Source organism: Cupressus sempervirens, chromosome 2 (genome assembly GCF_028749045.1).
Source record: "Cupressus sempervirens isolate cs-2001-9-10 chromosome 2, ASM2874904v1, whole genome shotgun sequence".
Lineage (NCBI taxonomy): Eukaryota > Viridiplantae > Streptophyta > Pinopsida > Cupressales > Cupressaceae > Cupressus > Cupressus sempervirens.
The window spans coordinates 397,492,342-397,513,625 of NC_143119.1; the positions used below are offsets into that span (position 1 = coordinate 397,492,342).

The following is a 21,284-nucleotide window of genomic DNA, read 5'->3' on the forward strand; positions in this document are numbered from 1 at the left end:
ATTACCCACTTAGTAGGGTAACGACCAACTCAAGTGTTCCTATGTCATAACTATGGTAGTTCTTACCAATTCTTCATCTTTGTAAACTGGGTGAATGTTGGCTAATCCCTTGTAGCCCAAGCATCAACGATTTGCATAGCTGGAATGATTGTCTATCATTTCCTAGGTTTCCTAGAGATTCATACTTGTGGCGTTTTATATCCATATAATCAAGCTACATATAATAGGGGCTCACAAGTAATAGTCAATTGGACCTATATGTTTATCATGATCAATAGCCTATTTATAGGGTCTTATAAGTCTGAAGTTAAATTTTACAAACACATAAGAATCACGTGGAACCAAAATGAGACTACCTTTACTCCACATGTACACATGAACAAATACCAACTATAAAGTAGTTAAATCCACTCATTTTATTCAAGTATTCAAAACACATTATTCAAAAACATATCCTTTAGAAGACAGACAAAGGCAAAATATCCAACCTTATTTAATGATATGTATAGTTTTGGCTTATAGATGGTAAAGACAATATTAAGGAATGTCTTATGAACCTTAGCTCAAAATCAAGCACATAGCTTCTACAAGTGTACCATTTGTAGCTCATAAGAATACTGATTGTTTACTTCACTAGATTCTATTTTCCAAATTTTACATCATTACTAGTTATCAGTTTTTTCTACATTATTCGTAGCCATCTAATACCAATTTTGGCCTCAAATTGAAGCTTACTAAAGAGGAAGGTTGGACAAATTTTAAGAATAGCCTTGACATTGGAGTTATCTCAGTGACCTCTCTCCTACAAACTTGAGGTCATAGGTCCTTTGCCCAATGATTTCCAACCTACACACTTCTAAATAAGATTAGAGTCATATGTAGTTCTCTCAAAAGATCTCTCAAGGTACATACTACATATGTACACAATTCCTTGGCCGGTTTCACTGATGATTCTCCTGAATCAATAACACTTTGTACTAGATAGAAAAACATTACTAAGTTCACAATTGGGCAATTCGTATTGTAAAACTCCCCTTAAGGGTATTGAGATTTCAAATTGACCACTCATTATTATTCATAATTTAGCTTTTACATCCCAAGGCTCATTGTAGTGACATAGGGGTTAGGCGAACATAAAATTATCCTCGTTCGCACAACTCATCAAGTTAAATGAAGAGTTAGTTCTTTATAGCCCTAATTATATTTCTTAAGTGTATGTGAATCTAAAAGAATTGATGCCAACATAAATAAATAATGAAAATAAAAGTCCTTGGTTGTAGTTATAAATATGTATTAAGCTCCATGTACATTATTGCCCATTTGTGATATCAAGACTTCCAATCAAGGGTCAAATATCATTTACCTTTGTCTAATTTCTAGCACCCAACAATAATCAAGGATATATAGTGTTAACTTTAAGGATGTATGCCCAATTCACCATGCTTAGTTCACTAACATTACTATTATGTCTAATTATTTATTCAGTTTGAAAAGTTTATTACCCCAACAATGGAGGACACAACCATTTAGAGTGCCTCCACAAGGCATGAAATGCTTCATTTATTAATGTGAATGCTTATGATAATAATTATATCATCTAATGTTGAGGCCAATAGTTAATGCAAATCAAATTTTAATTATCTAGGGTGTTCAAGGTCTGCCATTGTTCATAAATGATTAAGCTATCCAAGATTAATTGTTGTTATGCTCAATGTTCTAAATAAGTATGAAAATGTACTTTCTTTTTTTTTGTGTAGGATCATTTCCTAATTTGTATTCTTTCGGTGGAACACAGGCACTTGGGTTCGTCGAGGTGAGTTTGTCGGATGGGGGGACAAAGGGCCTCGATTTTGGGATGGTGGGGAGGGTGGGAGATGGGGGCTGCAGGGTTCTATATACCACTTATAGAATTTGAAATGCTAGTTATGAAATGATGTTTCAGTATATAACATACCAAATTGAAATACTTGAACATAGCAAAATTACAATACGAACTAGAACCATTGAACATTTAAATTGGTAACATAGTACATACCCAATAGTAACATTCGTAAATCAAAATTCAAATAGAAATTCATGTACCTGTCTCGTTGGTGGCATGGTTACCAAATGGTGGAGGTGGGGGTACTCCAAGTACCTAGTGCAGGGAGATCCCATGGACAAGTACTTCAAGGTTTTGGAAAGGGGCTGGGTGCAAGTCCCTGGGCTTCATTGAATAGTTGTCCACTACTTGGTGAATAAGAGTTGTATTATGAGGCTTCATTGCTGAAATTTTTTGTACCTTAGACAGTTAAAAACAAAATTCACGTCATTTTATTTGGCCGTCCTCCCTAATTTTGGTGGCCAAGAGAGTTCCCATTCTGTATCCCATCTCTCCTAAATTTATAGAGATTTTGGAGCTGCTGAAATAACAATAATAATTCTACTACTTAGCGAACCTTTCAAACTTCCTTTATTTGATAGGTAAAAACTTTCATCTCCTAGGACAATTTGTTACTAGTTGGTATTTTTGGTGGATATTTTGCAACTGATAGTTTATACAAATTTAGTCGCAAAATAGGTAGACCAACTGTTGTGTGTGAGACATACTCTCTCCTACCTTTAAGGAGAGGCTCCCGCTTCTCACTGTTCCTCGGATCAACTCAAGGTAAGTCAGAAGTGAAAAGATGCATTACAGGGTGTTAGTAATATTCTTTCCTTCGCGGAGTGGGTAATGGGCAAGTTGAATCACTTACACTATACTTCTATCTAAAGTTGGAAACAATGATACCAATACCAAACACCAACTCATAGGCTGATTGAGAGTGTACCAACGTAGATCTACGTCTAGTTTTATCTATTCTATAAGAAAAATCTCTACCATTGGGGTGCACAAACTTTCAGAAGTAGAGAATTTCTAACTATTTGCGTGAGTCTGAGATACTAATATAAGCTACGGTCACATCTTCTAGTCTATTTATTACCACAATTGCTCCTAGTCACAGCTTCGACTTCAATTGTTTCTTATATTCACTTTGCTCTATCTACAAATACAACAATAACATTAACGAAAAATTATAGAAACAAATCACAATCACAACTTCCAGTTTTTTCAATTGCAATTCTTTCTAGTCACAACGTAGAATCCATATGCTTCTTTCTATTCACTTTTCTTTCAAATTCATACATTATGCTTTCACAAGTTTGGCAAATCTCTTTTGCATATAATAAAAGATGATTTGTACAATGAGGGGGACACTCCTTATATAGGAAAAAGGAGTGAGAAAAAAGAGAAAAAAGTGGGAGAAACTCAACTACCTTGACTATGTCAAACTAGGAAAGAATATTTATTAGATTGCATGCACTGAAGGTTCGTTTAATCAAATTACATGCAATCCGATTACACATAATCTATCTTCTACGACTACAAAACTGAAAATGCTCTTGAAGAAAAAGTTGAAACTACTAAATTAATCCTATAGATTATTAGCAAAGACTTTGCACTTGATGATGCAATCATAGATGATCACAGGATCAGGAGTTCCTGTAATTTTTTGCTATTGCATTGACCTTAATAACTAGGGTGTTGCATCTTTTGACAGCCTCTGATTTTCTTTGATGATTTATTGATTGCCATTTGAAAACTTGATGTAATCAAGCTTTTTTTTCATTCCCCAACTGTGAATTCTTTTCTGTCAGATTTGCAGATTGTAGAGTTTCTGACACTTCAAAAACCTTCTCGATGATGTCCAGATGTAAACTCGAAACAACTTTCCCTTCAAAATCTTCAATCTCTCTCTCTCTCCTTTTGAAGTGCTTTGGTGCATTCCCACATGAACTTAGGTTCTAGGGCAGCCATTAGGTAAGTGGAGACCAAATGAATATTGCTTCTTTATATTCGAAGCATGTCTTCTCAATAGGACCTCTCTATTTTTTGAAGAATTTCTGACATATCTTGATTTGAAGAGTTTACTGCAATATGAGAATTTCAAAGAGTGAAAACATCTTTCAATGGAATTGAATACATGAGGGTTTTAAGATCGGACAATTGATGGCAGATCCATGGAGGGTAAGTGTTCTAGGTATGTTTTAGATACTTTTTGGACACTTTAGAAGGCTGGTAATGAGTAGAACAACTTGTGCTTTGGGCAAAAAATGGCCAAAATTGGGGTTTGGATGGTGGATTGCATGTGGGCAAAATGGGGCTTTTGTTTTGGATGGCGTAGAATGTAAGTTGAAAGCATATGGAAAATGAGATTTTAGGTGTTTAAAAATGTGAGTTTTTACCAAAATCGGGTTTAGGAGATACAATTACATGTGGTAAAAACTCATCATTTTTACTTGGTGTAAATATGTAATTGGGTTTCTAGAATGTGATTACATATATAGGAATATGGAGTTTGGATGAATTTGGTTGATGGATTGGTTATGAGTTTGGACACATGAAGGATACTTGCATTCTTCTAGGGAAAATCTCCAACTTTTCTTCATAAACAAACAAACAAAAAAAACAAAAACAAGCATCATAAGTATTTACAAAAACAAAGAAAAGAAAACAAAAACATATCTCTTGCTCTGACACAAATTGATTACTTGGAACAAAAATCTAGGGTTGTATTCAAACAAATGGATGATAAAGAGCAAAAGAATGCAACAAATTAGCAACCTGATTAAGAAATGGAAGAAAAACTGGACTCCTATGCTTAGCTAGAGAGCAAAGAGTAAAATTGGGAAGAAGTTCAAATGAACTTGTTCTCTTCAAAATTGGATTTAGCAAGTGCATTTACATGTAAAGATCAAATGCTTTGAGAAATTCATGTTGTCCTACATTTTCTCACCACAAAATGTAGGTAACAGTTAAAACTTTTTCAAGCTTATTTTCGCATTTCTCTGAGTTTAGTTCGTTATTTAATTGGTTAGTATTGATCAACCAATCAGTATCAATTGATATAATGAATCCTTTTACTGAAGGCCTTCGTCAAGTCTTCTTTGTTTTTCTTTCTGTCAAGCCTTTGCTTGATTTTTGAAGCCTTCAGAGTCCGTTCTTTGCTTTCGAGTTTGCGTTTGCTTTTTTTAGTTCTTCGATTTTGCTCATGTCATGCCTTTCGATTTTTCCTTCGATTCGGTCTAACCTAGAGGTCAATCGGAGTTGTCAATCGAGTTATGCCCGTTTTAGTGCCTCAGAAATGGACATTTTAGTTGCAATAGCACGAATAAAAAAAATGATGTTATGTTTTCAATTTGACATTTACTTTTTCTAAAATATAACATTTTACTCACTTTTTGTTATGTTTTCAAGTTATTTTTACTTTAAATTTATAAATTAAAGTGACTATAGTGCACTTTATGTTATAATTTTAAGTTGAGTTACTTTTTAATTTTTCACTTAAAGTAACTATAGAACGATATAGTTACATTTTAAATTTTTGGTTTTAAAATCAAATACTTATTTAAATGTCACTTTAAACTAATGTTTATGTGTTATATTGAATAATATGATACATAAATATTATTTTTGACCCATATTGATGACATTTTTATAATTTTAAGTGAAATACATGACTTAAAGGCCTCAAAAGTGGACTTTTTATGTGCATTTGCATGTAAAAACTATGAAAAGTGGAAACTTTTCATGTTATTACATACAAAGCTCACTTTTGAGGATACTTTTCATGCCATCACATCAAAAGTTTATGAAAGTGGACCTTTTTGATGCAATGACATGAAAAGTAGAGTTTTTGTGCTTAAGCATCAAAAAGGTGAGACAAATTCTAAAACATGCATATAGCCTCAAAAGGTCCAATTTTATATGAAGACATGTTTCAAAATATGCAATGACCATGAAAATGTCTGATTTTGAGAAGGAAATGTGTTCTTGCTCCCCAAGAATCCGATTTTGGCCATAACTTAAGATTTTTTTTTCATGGATTTGAACGAAATCTGTTGCATTCAAGGCGTTTTTTCTTGTTGATCATTTTGCTTCCATCAAAGATGAGTTTAATGTGCTAAAAATCATTTTTGGGAGTTCATATCTAGGGCACGTTTTTGTGGAAAACTCCAAAATTCTTTTATTTTTGCTCATAACTTGAGTTTTACTCAATGGATTTGCATGGGAGTTGTTCGATTTGAAACATTTTTGGATGGCAATGAGTTTCCTTGCCTCTAAAATGGATTTATTTGCCTCAAACATTTTTGAAACTTTTATAATGAATCACTTTTTTGTTTAAAATGCTCGAAAAATTGAGGTTTAAATCCACTTTTATGTGTTTTAAAGCAACTTTTTTGCATTTGGATCCATGTATATCCATTTGGGGAAGTCGTTTTTGCATTCACAAGTCAAAAATAACTCAAAAACATGCATTTTTTGGCCACGCTTTTGCAAAAACGGCCCATATTTTTGCACAAAAATGTCATGTTTTTGTTCAAAAAACTCAAAAAATTGCATTTCCGGCCCATACCCTTGATCAAGAGGGATTGTTTTTGAGTTTTAAACACATGATATTGTCTTTAGAGACCACGTTTTTGGCCTTCTCAAGTCAAATTCGACCATTGAATGTCCATTACATGCATGTACAGAAAAAGTCAAAAGGTTGTTTGAAAATCCGGGTTATAAGGGAGAATTGGTCTTAAGTCTATAAAACTTGCTATTTTGGCTCTTTCTCCTTCATTTTTGGCACTTAATCTTCATGTAAGTGGAATCTTTTTAACTTGCTCATCAATTCATGCTTATCTTGCTATTTTCATGCATATTATTGCTTGATGATTGCCATTTGTCCATATATATGCCATGAAAAGTGCATTTTGCCTTTAAAAATGATGAAAACTCTCATTTTCACACTTTTAGAATTTCCCCAAACTCCAAATTCGAAATTACATGTTGAAATTTATTGCATCTTGACATGTTTGAGTCTTTTGCCAAAGGCATGTGCTTGTTTTTATGTCTTGCTTGTTTGCATTTCGATTTTTTCTCCATTTTGGAAGAAATTGCAAGTTCTTTCCCAAGAACTTCAGCACGTTTCACTTCACTCCACTTTCCATTTCATGTGAAAGCATCATCACATTCCACTTCTATTTTCCATGCCACAACACTTCACATTTCATCCGACAAATGCGATTACATGTTTTTCATCTCATTCACCATCAGCATATGCATGTAATTCCATTTAACGCTTCCATTTTCGCTCTCCATATACATTCACGCCTCCATGAGCAAATACATACTTTTCCATTTTCCACATCTTTCCATGCTTTGCACCTCATCTTCCATTTGCACTTACATGTAAAAGTCAAGGTTGCATGGGTACTCGTACCCACACCCCTGGTACTCGTACCCACGTACCCAAGTACCGGGTACACGTATCCCACGTACCGGGTACTTGGTGGAGAGCATCATAGCTAAGGACCTTGATTAAGATTCTGATTTTTTTTTTTGGTTTTTTGTTTTTGTATTAGCTTGTTGTTTATCAAACTTAATTCAATACCAAATCAATTTGAAACTCTGATACTCATTAACAATAAACTTTATCACTATTCAAGTCAAAAGTTTATCAATTGCAATATGTCATTGTCATATGGTTTAGGATCTTCTTGTTCATGTTTAAAGTCTGCCTTCTTTGTTATGCATCTAAGCATTTATCATGTATTATTATTTCAAACAGATAGCAAATCTGAAACTGAAAACAGTACATTACATTTGCAAACTTTATCACTATTCTTGTTTTGAAAAACCATTGTCATGACTCATAAAATCAGATTTTTTATAAATATAAAAGTGTAATTTTTAAATAAGTTTGACATACCCAAGTACCTCCGTCCCCTATTATGAAAAATACTTTAAACATTCAGCAATAGCATATATATATATATATATATATATATATATATATATATATATATTTGACTTATGGCTTATATTTTCAAATTTATTGTTTTGAATGCTCAATGTCATGACTCATGACAGATATTTTGATTGTTATATTTTCTATAAAATATTAATTATATAGAAAAAATTAGGCACACACGCGTACCCCCGTCCCCTATTTTGAAAAATATGCGTACCCGTACCCGCTCCCGTACCCGTTCCCGTTCCCGTACCCACGTACCCATGCAACCTTGGTAAAAGTTCGTCCTCCACCCGCATTTGCATCTCATTTCACTTTTCATTCCTTATTACATCTTGCATTTACATGCAATCCATTTTCCGTGCAATGACATCTTGAAAGCCCAAGTCATATTTTGGAAATCAGCAATCTCCATTTGCATGCATTCCCATGCGCCAAGCACTTTAGTTCAAAAAAAAAAAAAAGTTAAAGGTGTTGATGGAAAGTTGTTCTGAGTGTACATTTGGACATCGTCAAGAAGGTTTTCAAAGTGTCAGAGAATTCAAAATGTGCCAATCTATAAAGGTGAATTCTTACATCCCAATTTTTGCCTTAAATTTTTTAAGCGAAATATAGCCGTTGAACCAAAATAACTTTTCATGTTCAAGTGAAATTAGTTCATAATAGCTGTTGTTTTATCATGGTAGTTATAGCCGTTGTTTTATTTATTCACGTTCATGTGAAATTGAAGCAGTTATCTTAGCCGTTGCATCGATCTAATTATCATATGAAATTGAGTCAGTTAAATCTAGCCTTGTGTTCATGTGAAATGAAGACAGTTAAAATTTAGCTGTTGTACATTTATGATGAATCAATTAGTATTTATGATGAAATTTCCTAACGATTTTATCTAACAAATTATGAATCATGATTTGATGTTTTGGCAAGAACGTTGTTTTAAATGTTACAGGATGAAGACCGGAGAAATAAGGCAAGCATTACGAAACGAGGTCATCGGAATGGGATGATCATAAGATTCAATCATCAAGAATATCAGGTTTGACATAAAAATCACCTTGGCTAGGTCATCAGGACATGACAATAAATTTCGTGGTGGAACCACATGAGCTAAAAATTAAAAAAAAAAAATAATAATAAAATAAGCAAAGTTATTACCTTTATTAAATTTATCAATTAATAATATCACTTAATATTATTTTTACTCTTTTGATTAAGATCATAAATAAATAAATACAAAGTGGCACCATTACATTAGAAATTATTAATCTAATGATGCCACCTTGCATATACGTACTTATACATTTAATCAAAATAATATAATAATATAAAATGATATTACTAAACAAACTCTTCATCTTCCTTTTTTCTTTCTTTTTCCTCTTTCCTTTCGTTCTTTCAAAGATGATCGAAATCAAAGAATTTGAATATAATTCTTGTAACAGCTGGAAGTCGTAAAGTCATTTCTGAATCTATAAATATGTTGGGTCTTGTATTTTGAGACATTGATATTCACCCTTCCATCTATTTCTGCAAAAACCTTCTCTTAATTACCTTGCCCGGTTATAGTGCCCATAACAACTGAGTCATTACGTTTTGCCTTTTCCATTGTAAATCAATTTCTGTGGAGATTTGAAAGAGGGATCCAAGTTCAAGACATAGTAAATCGATTGAAGAGCCTTGAGTCAAGTAAGGCGGCATTTATTTTAAAATCTTTCTTCATTTCTCATATGTAGTTCTTGTCTTTCTGGGTCGGCTTGATCCTAGTCACAAGATCTTCTTCATAATATTAATTACACTATCTTTGTATAATCTGAATATTTGTTTATGTCCTTAGGACTGTATTTTTGTCTACTGTATAAAAACGTTTTGAGAAAGGTCGACTGTGAAGTAATATAGTATGTAGTACTCTTTATTATTTCCCAGTAGTAACCATTTGCCACAATTATGAATTTTTATAAGATTATCCCATCATAATTTTGTACTTGTTAAACATGCAGATTTTCTTGAAAATGTTTTCTTCAGCTATATATGTTTAACAATAAGGAACAATATACAATTCTGAGTACCAAGGAAATATACAGGTTGTAGAGCCATAATCTTGTGAATAAGTACATGCTATACTAGTAAAGGTTAATGGTTCAGGCACCAAAGATACATTGGCACGATGGCCTGTTAATGGTGTGGAGGTGTAGATGAACCTGTTAAAAAGAAAACAAGTAAAGAAATTAGTAACCATTACTAATCAAATAAATCTAAAAGCTCATGCAATTTCACTTTTGAAATTAGTTGTCAAGCCGAGTGGTGGAGATCGGGTTTTAAACCCATCTGGAAATCCTTGGCCAGGGTGGTATTTAGGTAGACTTGCCACAACAAATTGATCGCATTGTTGTCCTGATACTTCAGTTATTCTTCCGAATAGTTGTTGGGACCTCAACCCACCTAAATACTCCGATGACTAGATCAATGAACGTCCCAAGCCCGACCTCGAGGTAGGGAGGGCCGTTTTATTAACTTAGAACTTGTGGAGATAAGTAAAAAGGTCCATAGTTGGGAGTTTAAGCCTATGATAATGCTTTTTCTCTCACCAAAGTTAGAGCTTGGACAACCAATTGGAAAAGTCTTTCACTAAATCAATATGTTCTACTTAAACTTTTAAGTTAGTATTTTTCCTTTTCAGCGGAAAGATTCTTTTACGGAAAAGTTATATGTTATCTGAAAAATCTAGTTAGTATTCATGAGCATATGAATTACAAAATTTCATTTCAGAAATTAGTTTAGATTTTATTTTCAGCTGATTATGTCAATTAATAGTTTATGATAAACTTGTTCGAAAAAAAAAAGCAATGTAGACTTAACTCTCAGTTAAGATGTTTTATTTTGAAATCTATGTCATGTGAAAATGAAATACAATATAGTTAGATTAAAGATGAAATTAGTTAGTAGAAATCCTGTTGTTACAAGAATTCACGACAACTTGAGTGAGAAAAGCTAGATCACATCAAGTTTCCACATGACAACGGACAATTCATCAAAGTCAGAGGTTATCAAGATGAATGCAGTGGTACAAAGTATAGGAACTCCCAATCTGATTATCATTCGAGATAGCATCGTCAAGTACAAGGCCCTTCAGAACAATCCATAAAATTGTTTCCTTCTTTTCCATCTTCTTTCATCTTTTATGTTTGACTTTGTAGTTGGAGAGGATGTATTGCATGAAGATGTGTAATTACATGTAATGCGAGTTGCATGTGTATGTAAAGGATGTAATGCGAGTTGCATGTGCAGTTGCATGTAACCCTTTATTTTCTGTAGTTAGACTAGGTCAAAGTTGGTCGAGTTGCTCCCACTTTTTCCTCCACCTTCTACTCAACTTCTTTGCCTATATAAAGGAGTGCCCCCTCATTGTAAAATTATCATTATCTTTATGCAAGAAAGCTCTGGAGAAATTGTGCTAGCATAACTTTGTTAAAGAACTATTTTGAGAGAAAGTGAATACTAAGGAGCGTTTGAGACTTAACTTTGATTAAGTGAGATTGTTATTTGTGTGAATTGTAAGCTTTGTCTATAATTCATCCAAGTTGTCTTTGATTCATATTTTCTTGTGTTATTGGTAATTGTTCTAGTGAATTGAATTGAAAAGAGTTAAGAAACAATTGAAGCCAGAGCTTTGACCAGGAGCAATTGTGAAAGTGTATAGCTAGAAGCTTTGTCTGTAGCTTATATTTTCTTCTTAATTCGCAAAATAGTTAGAGTATTCTTACTTTTAGGAGTCTTTGTGCTCTGATTGTAAAGTTTTTCCATATAGAAGTACGATCGGACTTAGAGCCAAACCAGTACATTTTTAGCTAGCCTTTAAGTTAGTGAAGGTTTATCAGTATCACTGTTTCTAGCTCTTGATAGAAGTGTAGTTAGAAATTTACCTTGCCCATTATTTGCTCTACGAATAAGTGGATCCTTTCTTGAAAGTTAAGAAGAAAGGATATTAGTAACACCCTGTTTATGAAATCTCTCGACTTCTTGCTTACCTTGAGTTGATCCAAGGAATGGTGAGAAGGGGGAGCCTTCCCTTTAAGGTAGGAGAGACTTTGTCTCATATGTTGTGGCTGGTCATCTTATTTTGCTGGTCATCTTATTTTGCGACTGGATTTTTACCCAAAACTGTCGGTTGCAAAATATCTACCCAACAATTCAAACCTTAGTTCCAAATTGTGGTTTATAGATGCAAATACATGTTCAATATGATGCAAATGATGTTGCAAATGTCCTTCTATATGCAGCTTGCATTTGTCCAAATGATTTTCATGTTTGAAAACGTCTTTCCAAGGGAAAATCTTGGTTTGATCCTTGCATTAGATGTGCATGAGTGAGCAGCAAAATGTTTGCAAATGTTTCTCTCAAGGAAATCAGGGTCTACAAGCTGCGTTACATATGCATTTATTTGATGGAAAAAACCTGTTGCAAATGCCTTGCAAGCTGCATAGAAAAACATGGTTTACATGTCTTATTGCATGGACGTTTTTGCCTTGGAAGTGCAAACTTGGGTTCTCCAAACTCAAATGCATGTTTTAGAACATCCAATGTAGATGCAAGTCAAACACTTAAAAATCAAAATCTGGTTCTGTAGGTGTAATGTCCCCTTTCTAGCATTCATAGCATGATGTTGTCGTTAGCCTATTTCCCCACAGTCCCGTAGGCTAACTAGGACATTAAAGGGGCTTAGAGGCCATTTGGCCTAGACAGTTTCAGTTGCAGGTCTTTTTGAGGGGTTCTGAGGCAACTTTGGGCATACTTACTATTTATAGTAAGTCATCTTGGACATGGCCGGACATTCAGTCACAGTGGTATGTCAATGGTAATTGTTTAAAATCGACAGGAAGACTTATTTATCATTGATAAGATTTGTTATGCATTGATAAAGCCATTTTATAAAGTTAAATTTAAATATTTAACTTTATTAATGCATAGACTATAGTTTGTGGGAAATATTTAAATTAAAAGAGTTCCCTTTATTTTTATAACACATTGGAGACATAAGGTACATAAAGGGAGTTATGTTTTATCCCACATTGAGAAAACGAAGGATTGAGCTCTTGTGAGAACACTATAAAAGAAATGGAAGAGCTTTTTTTTGTATGCTTGGATGAAGATTAATGTTATGTTGCTTGATATCTGATTATCGGGCTTGGAGGACGGAATCCCTCTTTGCTAGCATTCTCTTCGCTGTTGGAAGACACAGTCAGGAGGATCAAGGGTGCTTTCACTTCAGGAAACACACTGGGTTTCATTTGGGGCGTTCGCATAAAGAAATTTACAAGGGTTTGAGGTGCAGATCTGAAGTTAGTTATTGCTATAGCGCTGCATGAACAGTATTTTGCTACAGTCGGCATGAATAGTATTTTGCTACAGTACGGTGTGAACAGTGTTGGTATCAAGTTTACTTATTTTTCTGGCTGATTAGAAGTTTGGAGGGCTGCCGACTACATCTGCAAAATACTACGGCAACTAATTCCAAGTTTCTTCTGTCAAATTTTGATACTTTGCATAATAATTGTTGAATACAAGTCTGAATAGTTGTTGCAGCCTTTAAGACAGCTGTAAGTGCACATCTACATTTAAAAATCACCGTTTTATCAGCAGATTGAAAGAGTTTCCAGATTTTTCATATACTGTTGAATGTGTGCCAAGTGTTTGTGAAAATGTTATGATGTGTATTATGCATTTTAATGTCACTTCATAGTTGTTCGTAAATCTACTCATTGGAAAGCAATTTATTGAGGAAATCAGCTTTATGAGTTTGCATACAAAGTGTTTGACAATATTCCTTAAGTTAAATTTCTACAAGTCAAAGTTCAAATCAGGGGAGGATATTACAGTAGGGCCCATTGCATGTGGCGCTTTTAGTCTTGAAGTCCAAAATTGGGTTCTCTAGAGGAGATTACATATTTAAAATATGCATTAGCAATGCATAAGTGCCAATGTTTTTCCTCCAAGAGAGAAATAATGTTCTCCAAAGACAAACACATGTTGAAAATACGTAATGCAAATGCATGTATTTCATATATTTACCAAAATTGGGTTCTCTACATGCAATTACATGTCGTGTTTGTACATAGAGTAAAACTGGGTTCTCCCAGCTCAAACGCATGCTAAAAAGATGCAATGCAAATGCATGTTATTTGACTTGGAAGCCAAGTCGTGGTCTCTAGATGCATTTACATTTAAGCATTTTTGGATGCAAGGGCATAAACGGGTTTATAAAACTCAAATGCAAGTTTAAAATGTGCAAGGCAAAGTCATGAAACTCATCCATAGACCATAATCAGGTTTAGAAGAGCCCATTGCATGTAAAGTTTTCATGCCTTGCATTTGCATGTATTTTGACCAAAACTCCACCTCCAAGCCAAAATCGGATTCTCTAGGAGTGATTGCATGTTTTAAATATGCAATTCATTTACATGTCAAAGTCAAAATTGGGTTCTCTTGGATGCATTACAATCAACTCTTTTCAAAAAATAACATGTAATGGAGTTGCATCACTTAAGTTTTCTATTTAGCACTTGTCTAATTGTTTATTGAGCAAATATCACTTAAAGGGTTAAAATATCATATCGAAACTATATATTTTACATATTATGTTCAAATATATTCAAAAAGTAACATTTCACTTAAATGTTTTAAAGTAAATTTCAACATTAAATTAGACTATAAAGTACATAAAGTCACTTAAGTGAAAAATCAAAAAGCAAGTCAACATTAAATAATAATATAAAGTGCACTATAATGACTTGAATCACTTAAGTGATAAATCTAAAGAGATAAAGTAACTTAAAGACATAACATAAAATCATTTTTAAGTTATATTTTTCAAAAAGTGCAACTCAACATTAGAATATAAGGTCTTTATTTTAAATATGTGATTGAACTTGGAGAACCCACTTTTTAGGTAGTAAAACCTTGACATCTTTTCATCGATAACTCTAATTAAGATGATAACTCTATTTAAGGCCCATGAGATATCGAATCGAAGGGAAAACCAAAAGAAAGAGGTTGAAGGAACAAAAAGACTAAAACAATCTAAATAAACACTCAAAAACACAAAATGGGACTTTGAAGGCTTAAAAAATCAAGCATAAGCTAATAAACTGAAAAACAAAAAAGACTTGAGGAGAGCCTTCAGTAAAAAGATTCATTATATGAATTGGTAACAATCGTTTGATCAATTTTTGCCAACCAAATAGTGAATTATCTTAGAGAAATGGGAAACTTAATTGAAAAACTTTTGAACTTTTACCTCCATTTTGTCATGACAAAATGGAGACAAAATGGAGGACAATAGGTATATTAGAAAAAATGAGATGAAAGTTTGTGGCCAGCACCTGAACTGATTGTTTTACTTCTTTCCTACTTATTTACTTGAACTAATAGATTATAGAACTACAGCCCCTTGACCTTTGAGAGAGTTCTGTGTCCAACTGCTTCTCTATCCAACAGCCCCACTAGTGAAATTAAAAAGAACGGTCATTTAGAAAAATTGTGGGTTCTTTGATTCCTTGCAAATAGACTTCAGGTTGCAGTGCTAACGCTTAATGACAGCTTAAATGATTAATTGATTGTTGTGGAGATAAACTATAGACTTGACCCCAGGATTGTCATTACATGGTTTGTCCCCCACTAATTCTATAAAGAAACAATTACATGTATTCACTATTGTAGAAAATAATATTAAGGCAGTGTCTGGTACCACCTGTCAGCATTAATAATATTAAGGTAGTGTCTGGTACCACCTGTCGGCATTTTAATACAAAATATGCAAAAAAACATAGAATAAAGATAACCTGAGGCTATGTTTAATATCTAAATAGAGGGAATCGTGCAGCATTTAAACATGATTTCCTGCATTAATCAACTAACTTTTCTTTGTGTACTTTTGTGCATATTCTATTTACTTACTTCTCGTCTCTACCACTATTATTATTTTCTGTGGCATTCCCTCTAAAAATGCAGAGGAATAATCATTTCATTCATCACTTATTATTTAGTTCGTCCTGTTTACCACTTTTATTACCAATATGAATCCATAGATATCACAGAGAGGCTTCTGTCATCTTATCATCGTTAGTAATATGCATGAGCTCTACTTCATTGAGAGCTTTCCTTCTGAAGATTACTTCTTTTCTCTGATGACATGACAAGTGAATGTGAAGGATTCTTGTTAACCCTCACAGTATCTAAATAATAGGTTCCCACGAGATTCTCTAAAAAATAAAATGTGCTTTCCTCATCCGATATGCGCATTTGTAAGAAATTGTTAGATGCCGAACTTCCCATAGAATAGGTACCATGAAATGCCAGTTTTCTTTCCTCTTCATGTCAGTTCTTCAAATTTTCTCAATATTATTTCTGTTAGGAGTGTATTTTTTAACCTTGAAGTTATTACTGTTCCCATGCCTGTTCTTTCCCTCATCAGAGTTTTTGGTTTTATGGAGGAATTCCTCAGTGTTAATATTGTGAATTTATCTTGCACTACTCTTTTGCTAAGGTAGATCATGCTTATCAATGCCTGTACCGTGGGAAGCAATGGGATACATTGATATGGCCAATGTTGTCCATGACTTCTCTTGCATGTTATTTTCCAGTCACAAAACTATCATTTATATGATATATCCTATTTACTTCTACAACCCTGACATTTCCTTCTTGATGCTGATTCAGATCTTCTGTGCTGGTGGTTTAGCAGCTTCTGGTAAGTCAAATATTTTAAGATAAAAGCTTGCATTTCAGTCATCTAATAAGATTATTTTACCAGTGAATCATATTTAATGTTTTGCATTTCAAATACTCGGGTGACTCCATTTGTTGTATTTGCTATTGTACATTACATATATTCATACTTTATTGATTGGTCACAATTACCTGCTTATGGGCATTTTTACTGATGTTTAATTACATGTTTACAGTGGGATTGATGGTGTTGGTGACAAAAGTGGCAAGAAGATCTCTCAACAAGGCTCTAGAAGAAAATAACTGCAAATCAGATTGCTTATCAGTACAGCCAGGCTTACCAGTTGTACATAAATCACAATTGAATCTTGAACAACCCTTAATTATTAAAATAGACCCTGGTTTGAACAATGATCAACACCAATCTTAATCATTTGATATTTTAAGCTCACTTAATATTCTTTGGTGTAGAAGGTACGTAAAAATAAAATCCCGTTTTCTCAACCATTTTTTTTCCGTTGTTAATTAACCCAACATAATGGTTATATATCAGATAATTGCAACATGACAGATTTAGTTGTGTACCTGTCTCGAGGAATTCGCTAACTTTAAAAGAAAGCAAGCAAAATATTTTGTATTGAAAATTAGAAGGGCAAATGCTGCTTAAACTATCCCTCATTCTAACAAATGCATACAAGGAATGGATAGAAACCACAAAATAATAATTGCTAGTTAGATAAGCATTTACATGTAAAGAAATAAACATTTCAAATGTATTGAAGAAGTTGAATGTAGAAGGAAATCTTCCAGCAATCGAATATATTGAAACTATCTGATGTTTTTTTTTTCAGGATTCAGTGATGATATTTGAGGCAATATTTATGAAGATTGACTCAAAACTAAATTAAAAAAATCCTCATATGCAGGTTGATGAATATTTACTAAAAGATTATAAAGCTGAATCCTCTAAAATATCACATAATTCAACATACCCAGGAAACAACACCTACTTAAATGAAATTATCCTTTGTAGTATTAATTTAGATCGTAAACATAAATAAAGAGAATCTTTAGCAAAATGCGAAATCTTTCATAAATATTTTCAACATTAATATGATGACATTACATATGGCAAATGATTATTGTTGGAGAAGTCAAGATCAAAGTGCAACAAAATAGTGTTCAACTAATGAAACACAAGACATGATTATACAACCAAATGTATATCATATAAATGTGTGTAAATGTACAATAAGAGTCTTGCATATATAGGCAAAGATGAAGAATTGAAAAGGTAGGAGTGAAACTTTAATTACCTCCCCAAATGTGCAACCCATTTAGGCCCAAGTGACTAGTGTTTGAGCACGTATCCAAGTGTGCATGAGGTAGGCATTTCAAAATTTGAGTACAAACATCTCAATCATATGAAGTGAGATAAGGGCTTGCTTGTTTCACGGAATTCACAAAATAGGGTTTTGATTCAAAACCTGATTTTGTCAAAATCAAGTTATGTATTTTGAAATCTAGTTTTGGGAAAATTGTCTATCCTGTTTGGTTGACCAAGAAGATGAGTGGGAAGATACATATTTTGTGTTTGGTTTGTAAAATTGGAATTGGAATTAGACTTTCTTCTATAAAGGTGAGATCCATAGCCACAAACTAACCTCCGACCTAGCATGTTGATCGACCTGCAATAGTGGAAGTGATGAGGCAAGCACATCTGAGTCTATACAACCCCAATCCATGAAGAGCTCAGGCATTGACATCGAAAGGCACATCCTCTATCATCTTGCAGACACTAAGAAACAATAGAAACTCCAAGCCAACCCTGATCCCACTTGCATTTTTTAGAGCCTCAAAGTGCAGTTACATTTGAGCACCTACGAGAAGCGTGGAGTGATCCTAACATTTGATCTAACATTACTACTCCAATCAAATTTGAAGAGGGTCTTCCCCCCTGTGGATCTAGAACTACACAAACAAACCTTTCCACACGTAGCATTGATCTCCGATTAAACATGGACCCAATCCATTTACAGCATAGCGATTTGTATTTATTCAAGCAATATTGAGCTTGGCATCTAAAAACTGTCAAGGCATTTTGATCCCATAAATATTTCTTCTTAGATAGTAATCAGTGCATAATAATCAGTTGGCGTATCTCATTTCATTTATTTTGTTATAGATCTGAGAAGAATGTGTAGGTGAATGCCATTTTTTATCTTTAAATCCCTATTCTAAAGGTGTTGTTGCAAGATTAGGGGCTCAAATATCTTATGGGGGCAAGCTCAATTTTTTTAATGAATGCTACATTTGTTTTCCATTTCATGTTTTTGGTCTGTATGTTAGGTCTACTGAATTGACAAACTGGTTGGATTTGGTACCCAAAACATTGTTGCGCACATAACAGTCGCCTTCCATCATCGAATGTCAAAAATTAATCCATTTTAATTTCTTTGCAATCCTCAAAAAGTTAAACTTGGAATTCAATTCCCAATTCCACCTATTTGGATGGAAGTGTGGTAACCTTATTTTGGGGCAAAATTACAATTACACAAATCTAATTCCACTTTATCATTTTTTACCCAGACAATGAATTTGACAAATCTGGGTTATCACTATCCCAATTCCGATAAAATTCCATGAAACAAACAGAGCCTAAAAGTTTATTAATTGAGACATAACTAGTGTTAATGGAGACATAGCTAGTTTGATAATGTCTCTTTTATACCAATCTCCCTTCAAAAGTGACAAAGGATGTATGCAAAGATAATGATGAGTCCCAGGAATTGGACCGTGTCAAGGTTTGATGTAGGGGACTCCCCTTAATACTATAAACTCATAAGAAAAACAAAGATAAAACAACAAATGGGAGAACAAAATATGAACTTCTTATTATCACGGCAAATGCTGAATTATAGAATTCTCAATTACAATATGCTAATCCAAATGGGTGCCATCATTACAGTAGTCTGCAAGAGAGTGTTGGGAACTATCACCCAGAGTTGTCTTAGATAATGTTTGGGCCTTTCTTAAATAGGTAGTATTATGCTGCCCGAGAAGGTTCTAGACGTTTAAATTTAATACCTAGGGCTGACAAACCCTAAAAAAACATATTGAGTTCGCCAAATACATCTTTGACAACTATTTTAGAAGTTTCAGTTAGCCCAACTTCGGAAGGCCATAACTCACGAAGCATTGCTCCAATTGGCTATTATAACCACTTTTCGGAAACACCAGCTTCTGATCTACAAGTGCGTAGTTGCACTAGTGCCCTTCCGTCGAGTTTTTGGACATCATCTAGGCACTCTAAGGCCTCCAACGGTGACCTTGAAGATTTTTCTGCAAATTTTTCCACTGAAAATCTACAATAACTTCTTTGATACTTAAGCTAGAGCAATGAGATTTTTATGGTAGGCTTATATCTCTAAAATGAATCTTGTAGAAAATGAGAACATTTCGAGCTCATATGACAAACTTACTAAAAATAGCAAGTTCCCATAAATAGTAACCACCTTGTCTACTAGCCCTTATTAAAATAGAAAAGACTGAAAATACAATATTTTTGGGTGATGTAAGATTGCCCTTATACCCAAGATGCTCCTGCATTAGACACCCAGAGTAATTTGAGAAGTGACCCTCTCACATCTGAGGTGCTCAGAGGAAAACCAAGATGATTAACCTCCTCCTTTACTAGCCATGATGAATCCTCAACTGGTCTCCCCTTCCATTTGACCAAATATTCCTCCTAAGTTTTGTTTCTAGTACTTTTTCCAACACGACTGTCTAGTATCTCCTCAATCTCCTTTGTAGCCGAACTAGCTGCTGGAATGCTTCACTGTGCTTCTGCAACTTCATTTCCATCACCTCCTTCATAATACTCTGTCAAATCTGAAATATTAAATACTGGTGAAATATTCAATTCAGTAGGCAACTCCATTTCATATGCATTTCCACAATCATGCCTTTTCACTATCTTGCATGGTCCAAATTTCTTCATCTTCAACTTATTATATGTACCCACTGGAAAACGCTCCTTTCTCAAATTGACCATGACTTCATCTCCAATATGAAATTCCTTATATCTCCTTTTCACATCTGCCTTAACCTTATATCGTGTTTTCATCTTTATGATATGCTTGCTTACCTCCTCATGGACGTTTTTCAAATGTTCAACAAAATCTTTTGCTTCAGCACTACTTATCTCTCCTTTATCCAACTACTTCAATTTAGAAGCATTTATGAGACTACTCCCATATACAATCTAGAATGGTGATTTAGTAGTACTTCTATTGACAGAATTATTATATGCAAATTTCGCTTATGGGAAAATCATGTTCCATCCTTTTGATTTATCTCCAACCAAGCATCTCAGCAAGTTTCCCAAATTGCGATTCACAACTTCTATTTGTCCATCAGTTTGTGGATGATGTGATGAACTGGACTTCAAATCTGTCTTCAACTTCTTTCATAATGTACGCCAAAAATAGCCAACAAATTTGGTATCTCAGTCTGAAACTATACTCTTTGGCAAACCATGTAGTCTCACCACTTTTCTAAAAAACAACTCTACTATATGAACAACATCACTAGTCTTCTTGCAAGGAATAAAATGTGCCATCTTTGAGAATCTGTCAACTACCACAAAAATAGAATCATGCCCACGTTGTGTCCTCGGTAATCCAAGAACAAAATTCATGTTGACATTCTCCCACAACTTCTATGGTACAGGTAATGGTTGAT

General features: G+C 33.9%; 1 protein-coding gene across 2 annotated transcripts in view; it reads left to right on the top strand.

The window, feature by feature from the left end:
* The window catches only part of LOC149572810 (uncharacterized), a 232,135-nt gene extending 215,090 nt beyond the window's left edge, over positions 1 to 17,045 (top strand). For both annotated transcript variants that reach the window (XM_089813891.1, XM_089813892.1), the window contains exons 8-9: positions 16,533 to 16,563; positions 16,778 to 17,045. In XM_089813891.1, the coding sequence (XP_089670017.1) occupies positions 16,533 to 16,563; positions 16,778 to 16,971 (225 nt within the window). In that variant the 3' untranslated portion in view covers positions 16,972 to 17,045. The remainder of the gene's footprint in view (positions 1 to 16,532; positions 16,564 to 16,777) is intronic.
* Positions 17,046 to 21,284: the final 4,239 nt, after the last annotated feature.